This window comes from Urocitellus parryii, chromosome 12 (assembly GCF_045843805.1).
Source record: "Urocitellus parryii isolate mUroPar1 chromosome 12, mUroPar1.hap1, whole genome shotgun sequence".
Lineage (NCBI taxonomy): Eukaryota > Metazoa > Chordata > Mammalia > Rodentia > Sciuridae > Urocitellus > Urocitellus parryii.
The window spans coordinates 65,863,062-65,874,898 of NC_135542.1; the positions used below are offsets into that span (position 1 = coordinate 65,863,062).

The 11,837-nt window shown below is 35.3% G+C and overlaps 1 protein-coding gene across 1 annotated transcript in view; it reads left to right on the forward strand.

Annotated features, from left to right (window-relative positions):
• The window catches only part of Plekhh2 (pleckstrin homology, MyTH4 and FERM domain containing H2), a 107,903-nt gene extending 98,579 nt beyond the window's left edge, over positions 1-9,324 (forward strand). The window contains exons 26-30 of the mRNA XM_077791884.1: positions 533-678; positions 1,837-1,966; positions 3,992-4,078; positions 6,228-6,365; positions 7,373-9,324. Coding sequence (XP_077648010.1) covers positions 533-678; positions 1,837-1,966; positions 3,992-4,078; positions 6,228-6,365; positions 7,373-7,558 — 687 coding nt within the window. The 3' untranslated portion in view covers positions 7,559-9,324. The remainder of the gene's footprint in view (positions 1-532; positions 679-1,836; positions 1,967-3,991; positions 4,079-6,227; positions 6,366-7,372) is intronic.
• The last annotated feature ends 2,513 nt before the right edge of the window (positions 9,325-11,837 follow it).

Genomic DNA, 11,837 nt, shown 5'->3' on the forward strand with positions numbered 1-11,837 from the left:
GATAAAAGTCTCAGAACCTCAGAAGCTGGTTGTTGAACAGCTAAACTGGAGCCACATCCTCAACCCTTTTTTTGTATTTTATTTAGAGACAAGGTCCCACTACGTTGCTTAGGGTCTTGCTAAGTTGCTGAGGCTGGATTTGAACTCGGCCTCCTGAGCCGCTGGGATTACAGGCATGCACCTCTACACCCAGCTTTTTTTCATTTTTAATTTCTATTTCACCTTATTATTTGCAATAAAAACAGAGTCTTGAATAAAAATTTTCCTGCGTTATAGGCCTTTAGCAAACATTTGATGGTGATAGTAACTCAGGAAGATTAATGTAGAAATGGAACTGAAATGTACAAAGAATTCAAATGAAATTTAGCCTTAATAAAACTTATTATGTATTGTTATAAATTTTATAATCAGACAGTCATGACACATAGATTTATGTGTTATGTGTTAAAAAAAGAATGTTTAGAAAAAAATTAAACTGACTTAAAAATATTTTAAATATTCTTTATTTTCTCTTTTTTGGACTTCTAATTAGGTGGAGATTGGAGATTTTGAAAGACCTTTCTCAACTCCAGCAGGACAAGTTACCAATCAATGTAAAGCCAACCAAACTCTCAAACAAGTTATAGAGAAATTTTATCCTAAAGGGTACAGAGATGGCTGTTCTGAGGAACAGTTAAGGTAAGGATATATTTTTTACTTTACAGAGGGTAGAATCATGCTACATACAAAGTTTTAAAGGTGGGGAAGAAGTATGACCTTTCTCAAAAATTTAAATACTTATAAGCCCCAAGAAGTTATAGCTATTTTCATTCCAGATGTGCACAAATGCTTTAGAATTTATGTTTAAATTTTTTAAATGGGTAAATAAAAGTGTGTATTTGTCATGTACAGTGTGTTTTGAAGTATGTGTACATTGTGAAATAATTAAATATTTTTTCCAATGAAAAAATTACCTGATATGATATGTCAATAGCTTTGTAATGTTGTGAACAACCAATAAAAAAAAATAAAATTAAAAAAAAAAAGAAAGCAGGATAAAAGCGCTATTGGAGGTAAACGCTATTGGAAAAAAAAATTACCTTACGTGTGTTTTTCATTTGATGTTATTCATTCTAGTTCAAACTAATAATGATAATGAATAAGAGAAAAAATGGCCTTGAAAAAGTTTAATTTTATGAAATGTTTACCATTTTTTTTGGATAGTCCATTATAAGTAAATTGAAAAAAAAAATCTTATATAAGACTTTTTAATATAAAATTTAAATTAATTTAGAGTTTCAGTTTTAGAGAACACAAAAGGCTGATTAAATTAAAGATAGAGGCAAATTTGGTTTACCATGAGTTTTCCAAAATAGGAACATTTAAGGTAAGTCTTTTCTGTGTGGTATGAATGACTGCCTTCAGGGTTTGATTTGAGAAGTTTATCCCTGCCTCCAGCATCTCTCTAAGCTAAGAGTTGCAGTACCTAAAATCAGGGATTCATCTTTGGGCTCTGCTTTTTGTACTTTTTTTTTTTAATGAAAATATTCCCAGGAGAAACTACTTTTTGAGCTAATTTCACAAAGGTTTGATGCTAGCTATTCAGATATTTAAATTTAAATACAGTCCAAGATACTAGATTATGTTGAGGACACAAAAAGCATGAGAATTTGGTGAAAGAAATGCTCCAGAAAAGAAGTAGAGGTGGACACTGGTGACAGAGTCGCATAAGAACCGCTGTGCCTAGGTGTACGGAGGTGGCACTGCTGGGTTTGGGTTGGCTCAAGGAGGGCTTCATCTTGGGAGGACGATAATTTGTGCTTCTGTGGTTTTGTGTTTGCCCTTTCCTTTTTTTAGGCAGCTGTACCAGAGACTGTCAACCAGATGGATGGCCCTGCGGGGACACAACACGGCTGACTGTGTGCGCATTTATTTGACAGTGGCCAGGAAGTGGCCATTCTTTGGTGCCAAGTTGTTTCTTGCAAAAGTAAGAAAGAACGGGAGGGAAATGCATAATGAAAACCTTTGTGGGCACAGTCCACCAGATTTACCCCCGATTTGGTATATTTAGCTTTTTTTTTTTTTTTTTAATGAGGAAATTCCCAACAATTTACAGAAAACAACAAAGGGACATTAGGGAAAGGGCAGGAAGTGTCGTTTTCTTCTCCCCTCTGCTCAGCCTTTCCCCAGACTCCTGAGGCTAATCAGGAGCCGGCAAACAACAGCTGAAATCCTCTGTCCTCTCTTCATCCGTCCATCCATCCTCTCATTCATCCTCACACTCATTTGCTCCCATATTTATGAAGTATTGACTGAGTCCTCTTTGGCAGGCCTTGAGCTCTAGGGCTACATGAACCCATGGTTTCTGATGAGTTGGAATAAACTTCCAGGACTGTTGCACTTAGCTTGGGCCAGTGTTGCAACAGTCCTGTCAACACAGCCCTGCCTGTGCCTAGATTTGAACTGTAGAACATTTTTGATGAATTTTAATTCTGACTTCACCATTGGAAGGACTATTGAATATCCTTTTCTGCTTTGACAACAGTTTTTGTGCTTGCTGGCACAGAATATTAAATAATGATACTGTGCTTCAGAGTGCATGACCAGCACTTTTTTTTCCTTCTTCTTTATAACAGGGAGACACTTCTTTGTTTGCTTTTTGGTGGCCCTTCTGTGTTGTGTATGTGGTTAAATACCCATAACATTAAGTTGACTATCTTAATCAATTTAAGTGGACAGTCCCATGCCATTAATTACCTTCACATTGTGCTGTCAACATCACCACCATCTACTTCCAGAACTTTAAAAAATCTTTCTGGCCTGAAATTCTATGCCCCCTGAACACTAACTGTCCATTCTTGTTCTTACCATGCAGCTCCTAGCAACCATCTTTATGTCTCTATGAATTTGACCATACTTGGAACCATACACATAAGGAATTTTACCCTATTCATCCATTTGTGGTTAGTTATTTGTTTCACTTGGGGTAATGTCTTTCAGATTCATTCATATTGTACCCTATGTCAAAATTTTCTTTCTTTCTAAGGCTGAATAATATTCCATAATATATGTGTTTGCAAGTGTGTGTGTGTATATTCACATAAACATTTTGTTTATCCATTCAGCAGTTGAAGGACACTTGAATTAAATGGCTTTATTTTTAATGTTTGCTTGCCTTTTGCTAACTGACCCTCAATAGGCTGGTAACCCAAGGTTTTTTATGTGTGAAATTCTGTTAAATTTTACTATGCACAAATAATGCAAGATTCATCCCAATTCCTTATCTATAATCTTGATATTGTTTTGTTAGACTTAAAAGAAGTAGTTAAGTTTTGTTAACTGAACAAAACAATCATTGTAAATTGCTCAAAAATATTTCTGGGTTTTAGTTGGATTTTTCTGGTGAGATTATTTTTGTTGATTCAATTTTATTGCTTTCGCAGTGAAAAATTGGTAGAAACTTTTAGCAATACATATTTTAGCATTACTCATTTCTTATTACAGTTGATTACAGTTACGTATTTTCTTTTTATTTTTTGTTAGACATTGATATCAGATTTAATAAACTTTCAGATAAGTTACATTATTACTACAGTAATCCTTTTACATTGTAAGAGTACTTACAATGTACAATTACTATAAAGATTTATAAGAGCACTACATGCCTTATAAAGCACATCAGTATATTTTGGTTATCACAGAAACCCTCAAAATTCTTAGTCTCTTAAAACAAAAATAAGATCTAAAAATTATAGTTTCCACATGAAAGATAAGGAGATTGAGTCTTGAAGGGATTAATTAGCATATCCAAATGCACATGTTATTAAGTAGCAGATTTGGGCCTCAATGCCAGTTCTCCCACCATCAAATTCACTGCTTTTCTCTTCCCCAAGAGAGATTTTTAGTAATACATTTTTGTTTTTCATAGTGCTATTTGTTATATGACATTTAGATTGGGAAATATTTCTATGCTTTTGCTTAACATTTATGACCACATTTTTAACTCTTTTAGCCCATAACTCCATCCTCACTTGGAAATGCTTTCATGTGGCTGGCTATACATGAGAATGGTTTGAGCATCTTAGAATACAACTCCATGGTAAGATTAAGCCCTAAAGTGTTACATTGAATCCACTATTTCCATTGCTCAGTGTACTGTAAACAGAAGACAACACTCCTTAATCTGATTTTTCTCATGTTTAGATAGCATTATTCCTAATGAAGAGTCGTTTTACAAATACAGCACTTTTATCTTTAAACCAAGATAAGATGGTTATCTATTGTGCATGATTAAATTGCAATCTTGGTTGTAATGGTGAAAAGAATATTTTTTAAAGAATTAAGAAAATCGTGTCCTGTGGAAAATAAAAATATTTAAGATATTATTAAAGTAGAAAGTTTAATGATCGAAGTTTAAGTTCAGTTCACTAAGGCTTCTATAACATAATTTCTATAATTTCCAATAATATCACCTCCCAGTTCACATGTACAAATACAAAAACTTAGAGATTTTCACATGATTAAAAGTAAAGCCAACCTGTATTTTTTATATGTTCATGTATTTATCTGAAGTTACATTATTTTCTATCACATTTCATGTGTCAGATTACTTAGTAAAAAAAAAAAAAAAAAATCTGGTGGGCAGGAATCAAAGGTGCCGGTGCCGTGGACTCTGCTCAGCTGATCCTTACATGTGCAGATCACTCTTAGGCTGTGCACATTTGAATTCTGTCTCTTAAATTGTTTTAGAAATGCATTGGAAAAAATGTGGGGCTCGGGTTGTGGCTCAGTGTAGAGTGATTGCCTAGCACTTGTGAGGCCCTGGGTTCAATTCTCAGCACCATATAAAAGTAAATAAAATAAAGGTTAGAAAAAAGACAAGTGTCTAAAGTTTAAATTTCATATATTACAAAGGGTTGATTCCTCAACATGCACAGATGTCTTATTTATAAGACAATAAAAATATCATAGGGTTGAGGTGTAACTCAGTGGTAGAAGATATGGTCAACATGTGCCAGATCTTGGGTTCAATCCCCACACCAAAATGGGGTGGGGGTGGGGAGAAAAGCAAAAGGAAGAAGAATCTTGTGAACATACCAATAGGCCAATGGCCAACTCAATTCACAAAAGAGTCAATATTCAGTAAATATATTTTAAAATGTTAATTTCACTAGAAATTAAATGTGATTTAAAAGAATGATGATATCCAATGTTATTGGAATGTAGTGTTGAGAATATAAAGGGTTATAACCTCTCTGAAGGAGATTTTTGGAAAAATTCTCAAAAATTGTCCTCACTTTTTAAGCTAGCAAGTCTTGGTGTTTGCTTTCATAACCAAAGAAGGGTTATGTGCGTTATGAAATATGTCCCCAAATATTACAAGATATAGACAAATTCCCTGCAATAAGTGATAAAAGACTGCAGTAGCCTGCTAACTAAAAGGGTGCCTGTGAAGTCATTGCAGTAATGTTAGACAAGTGCATTTGTTGTCATGGAAAGATGTTCACAATATGTTAACTTTGAAAAAGCACAATGCTCACAGCATGCTTAATACTGCTTTTGTTTATATACATAAAAGAATTCACCAATCAGGGTAAAACATAGATTTGCCAGTACAGCATTTGACCATTTTATCCATAAAGGGTGTCAGTTTCTTGTGGCTCAATCTCTTGTATAAGGAGATACCTGACAGAACATAGAACATATGAAAATAGCCAGGCATGGTGACTCAAGGATCAGAAGGCTGAGGCAGAAGGATCCCAAGTTCAAAGCTAGCCTCAGCAAGGTAGGGAGGCCCTAAGCAACTTAGCGAGACCCTGTCTCAAAATAAAAAATAAAATAGGCTGGGAATGTGGCTCAGTGGTTAAGCACTCCTGGGTGCAATTCCTGGTTAAAAAAAAAATACATATATATATATATATATATATGATAATATATTAACAGTGATTTTCCACTGGATGCCAAATACAAGTGGTTTTTTGTTTTCTTCATAGTTTCTAATTTTTCTGAAGTGAATTTTTTCAGCATTTAAATGTACTTTAATTGTAAAAGGTAGATGATGCCTAAATAAACTTAGTACCACTACTATCTATTTTAGATCAAAATAGATTTGATTTTAGAAAATACTTTTTGCATTATGCCATAAGTAATTAATATTAGCATTTTAGTGGAGATAGATATATTACTCATTTCTCATCTTTCTCTGAACATAAAAAGCATATAACATTTACTTTTTCTTTTCTTTGAAGAGGTTAATAGTCAGCTATGTGTACAAAAGTCTTATGACCTTTGGAGGTTTTCAAGATGATTTTATGGTAGTCATTAACAATACACATTCAAAAGACAAATCAACAGAGAAATTACTTTTTGCCATGGCAAAACCCAAGGTGAGTAGAACTCTTTCTGCTACCGTTTTTTTTTTTTTTTTTTACACTAGTTCTTTAGTTCTTTTTGTACTAAAACAGTCATTGAGCAAAAACGATTCCAGTTGGGAAAACATATATTACTTATAACTTAACCACCATGGGTCTAGTCAGTCTTGTTTCTTTGTCTAAAAAATAATATGATACTACCTACTTCTTACTTAATGAAGGAGGTTTACAAAGTTCTTAGCCTAGTACCTAGTAAATAGAAGGTTCAAAAGAAATGGCTGCAGAGTAAGTGATTGTTGTCAGGTACTTTATACATATTCTCTTACTGGGGATTATTTGCTTTATGGACTCATTAAAGAAAAGATCAGAGTTTTATCATTAAAATCTACTTGTTCCTTTACTGTTTATATTTTATAATTTTTACAAATTATATATTTTTAATGTCTCTTTTAAGTGAAAGCCAGCAAATAAAAGGGCAACATTCTAACGTGCAATTCTGTAGTCCAAAGAATGAGAAATTGGCTTTCATAAAACTTTATCTTAAAATCATCAAATAAAAGAGACTTTCTTCAAAATCTGAAGCTTAAAAAAAAATGGCAGAATCTCTTTCCTAATTAAGACTACTTAAGTGGAAGCAGTTCATGATCAAGTGCCAAAAATTGAAGCATGCTCAGTCATTTAGTTTGAATAAAGCATTAATCTGTATGATGGACTGAACTTCTTGATTCATATATTCACCAATGTGGCTTTAAGTTACTTGAAAGATTGGTGGCTAACCTTCGCATTTCCGAATATTGCCACTAAACTCTAATGTCTTTTTGAGATTCATTCTGTCTGCTGATTTAAGTAATGGGAACATGGGACGGTACCTTGATAGTGCCCGGCAGGTAAGAACTCCACTGTGTGATCTACAGAGAAGGGGATTCTGGAAGGCTGGGCACTTGCGAATAGCCAACCCTTTACTCCCTTGTCATCTATGCCAACATCTCAGGAACATAATCGTTCTGCTTTTCTTGCTTTAGATTCTTGAAATCACTCTTTTGATCGCCAGTTACATCAACAACTTCCATCAACAGAAGGCAGCCTTTCACCACCTCTCTGCTCCAGCCCTGCTCTCAAGCAGGACCCAGGGACCCCAAGCCAGGGCCATGGGAAGCCAGCTCCTCCTTCCAAGCAGCAGGCCCACCAAAGGCCCCACCCTTTTATGAAGGCTCCGGAGCCTGAACCTTCAGTCCTTGCCTCTATGATGGCTTCACTGGCTGACAGCAAGCTGATTCACTCCAGCCATGTGGCACCCACACTCCAGTATCCAAACTTCAGCAAAAATAGGGGTTACTCTCTCTTATCTGATTCTTAAATATTCAAATAGCAATAAAACATGAACATACAATTTGCCAACATGTTCATTTTCTCTTAAATAGGTTAAAACTTGGTCATTTCTCCCCGTCTTCCTAGCTATCAGAGGCATCAAGCACTGTAGCTTTTCTTCTATTTTTTTCTTTTGAATATTCTGGCCATCTTTAGAAAGGGAGATTCCAAACTCTTACTCTGTGTACCTGTTGAGTATTTGGAAAAGCTCCCTGCCAAAAATGTAAGCACTGTAATTAAATGTGCTCTTTATTAATGAGGTGGTATTTGGAAAGGAACAGAGTGCACAGTGTAAGAAACAGCTGCATGTGATGTGGAGGGGTAAATTTTTAGAGCAAGTGCAATAAATTTTGTGGCTCTGTGAATCATTACATGAAAAAACAGGAGTTAGGTAACCAGACCCTCCTGTGTGGTATTAGAAAGTATACCCTGTCGCCTTCACAGATCACTGGAGTGTAAAGTTTAAAATGAGGCAGTGATTCCTGACATTCCTTGGCTGTCAGCATAGCACAAGTTCACTGGAATATTGCTCGCATTTCCTTGCATTTGGTACGGGGTCAACTTGACCTTGCTTTGTTCAATAATATCTTTGAAAACAAAGACAGTCCTTAAAGCTTGCCCCCTCACTCCTGAGAGTTTGAAAATATATTCCCCAAATATTTGTTGGAAATTTTGAGAAAAGAGAAATAGAAAATAATTCTTCTATCAAAGGAGATAAAATTTTAGTTGAAAGAATATTGAGATGTATGACTTTACTAGGTTGGGTAAGTGGCCAGTACATTGCAGTATGTGTCAAAACAATGTAATGAGGATTCATGATAAAAATGAAACTGTGATAAGACATGAAAATGATATTATAGAAATGTTTAACTGTAATAGTAATCACGAGTATACTTAATTTTATTTATGTGTAGAATATTCGTATTTATTTTGGACATATTTATCACTTTTGTGTCATTGTTTTTAACCAATTTGAGAAAAATGTTAGCTGCTGAATTACTTAGCTGGCAGAGTCCTTGTATTTCTTCTTTGCTGCTTTCTCCCCATGGTAATGTACTGTTCCCACACTCAGCCTTCCATCCTTCGAAGGAGCAGAGGCAAGAAATACATTACTTAAGGAATAGTGTACTTTATTGGAACAACAAATAGAAGCTTTTAAAGCCTCTGTAGAAATGGATTTCCATTGTCCATTTCCTCTATATCTTTTGAGCCACAACTTCTCACTGAATAAATAAATTAGTTCTTTAGAGTAAACTGATTACCAATTTGGGGTGACTCTGAGGAGTCTTTTGGCTGGGACACAGAATTTCTGAGCTCCCAGAAAACCATTTAATAATCATTAGTTGGTGAGCCCGGGGTCTTGACAGAACTGTTACTAAGGTGTGAGAACTTTATTCTCAGGCAGTAGTCCGTTCATTCACTATCTGGTAAACTCCCCTCTCTTAGCACCCCCAAATTTTCTAATTTAAAAATAAGTAGTAAAGGCTTAGCTTAAACTGAAGTACCTTATTCTTGGCATTTATTTTTGATAGAGCAGAGATAAAATATTTTGATGGAAAGAAATCAATTTTCTGTAACTGATGATGTGAAAATTTTATTTTCTGGAAAATTACTTATATAGCCATTTAAAAAATTCAAAGTATGTTATTATGATTGGTTACATGAGAATAGTGTTTCATGTTTAATTGTAATATTTGTCTCCTATCATTTTCTTCCCTTTCAATCATAATAAATGATTTACAAAACCCATTTTGAGCATTATCTTTTGAATAATCTTCATGAAATACCTAATGTTTTCATTGTCAAAGCTGAGGTGTTCTACCAGTGAAAATGGTAGTTATTACCTCCTTCTCTTACATTCATGCTTTGTCTTCAATGTTGCTTTGTTTTATACCTATAAAAGGAAACTGTTTTGGCACATTGTAATATTAATAGATATGTAGGCATATTGATAAATGAATAGAAATTTTGGTTTTCCCTGATTTCATAATAAACTCTTTAAGGGAGTTTATGTCACTTAGGTGAGTTTAATGGACTGTGTTCTGAACATTTATTTTGAACATTCTGGACTGTGTGTGTATTCACGATTGCCCATGTGCCCTTCAAATCAAATACTGCCACAGTTTGGAAATGGATTCAACTCTCAATTTACAAGAGAAGTTAGTCACAACTTATAAAGACACTTTGTTACAGAATATGTTTTTGGAAATTTTTTCCATAGGAAAAAAATATGGTGTTCAGTATGGTGGTACACGCCTGTAATCCCAGTGACTCAGGAAGCCAAGGCAGAGGATCCCAAGTTCAAAGCCAGCTTCAGCATCTTAGTGAGGCCCTAAGCAACTTAGAAAGATCCTGTCTCAAAAAATAAAAAACAACAAAACAAAACAAAACAAAACAAACAATCCAGGGATATGGCTCAGTGGTTAAGCATTGCTGGGTTCAATCTCTAGTACAAAAAAAAAAAAATTAAAAAGTGATCAGGTTTCTAGAAGATACTTTTGACTCATAATTGAACTTAAGTTTATCTTTTTTTTAATACCCATGCCCAATGTTTTTGTTACAGTATTGTTTATTTTTATGTGGTGCTAAAGATCTAACCTAGGGCCTCACACTGTCAGGCAAGTGCTCTGCTACTGAGCCCCAGCCCCAGCCCCAGCCCCTGAACTATAATCTTGAAGTACTAACACCATAGACAACCATATTTCTCTAGTTAAATATCTACGTTTTTCTGGGATGCCAAGAATATGTCCCCTACCCCATCCACCTACCCCCCAGCCTCAATGGAATCTGTCCCCCTCAGGGCTGAAGGGCTGTGGGCTGATTTCTCAGGTGAAGAGGTATCGGAATTGGGGAGGGGAAATGAAGAGCAGGAATAAGCTGGTAGGGAGGTTTCTTTGCTATTATATTTGGCAGAAATCACATCTCTTCTCACATTTTGCCACACTCTCTTTTCACTAAAAGTAGGACTTTACTTCAATAAGAGAACTTTTCCCCCTTTAATGTAATTAAGGTAAGTCACACATAGATATTTAGGGTGAAGCAAATTTCCCCATTTTTTCAGTGTGACCAAGACGCAGTTTTCTTGGGCATTTAAAAGGGAAGGTCAGACCTATACTGAAGTGTTGGTGGGTCTGGTGGGAGGCTGGGTGAGGAGATGAGATCAACACTTGCATCAAACTGTGATTTTATTTGTTGAATTTAATATTACCTAAATTGAAAATAGTTACAATGACTCTAGAGGCACCTTTATTATCAACATCAACCCGAAAACCTTCACCATGTGCTTTATAATTATTTTGCAGGCCAATTAAGAAACAAAACCTTAACTAGGTAAATATCTATTAGCAAATAACTCCAAAATAAGACACAAATGTTCACCCACATGCATCTGAACTACTTCCTTCTCAGTGCTTTGCCAGCATAATCTGCTAATAACAGGGAATGGGTGATCTTTTTCTGTAGGTTATATTGTGGTTCTATTACAGTCAGATGACTTCATTAGCAGTGTCTGTGGCAAGAGAAAATGAATCCCCTCTCTCACTATGTGGCTCTAATGAATTACCACGAACAGTCTCTAGGAACTGAATGTTGGGTGCTACCATAGAAGATGGCTTCGAAGCTATCAAATTAAATTTCTGGAAAATGTTGCAAAGTCTGGAAGAGTTGCCTTTTGTGAGAGAAAAGTTTTATAGAAAGCGTATAACTTCTAAAAAGCCGAAGGAGAGTTTTTACGAGGTTTGGATAATGCACAGATGCTGGATGATATCTCAAACTCACCATGTCCTCTATGCCTGTCCTCTGCTGTGCCCCCAAGAGTTGGTGAAGAGGATCACCACTGGGCTGTGGCTGTGGCTCAGTGGTAGAGCATGGGTGAAGCTCTGTGTTCAATCCTTAGCACCACATACAAAAAAATAAGCAAATAAAATAAAGTCATGCTGTCCATCTACAGCTACAAAAATAAATTTTTAAAAAAAGGATCACCACTTCATCAATGAGAGAAGCAATTGATTTTTCTCCCTTTTCCCAAGCCTCACTCTCTACTGTCTAGTAACTATATAAGATAGCCTCTTTGTGATGTAAATTCCAAAATCAACTTGAACTGACTTAGACAAAAATGAA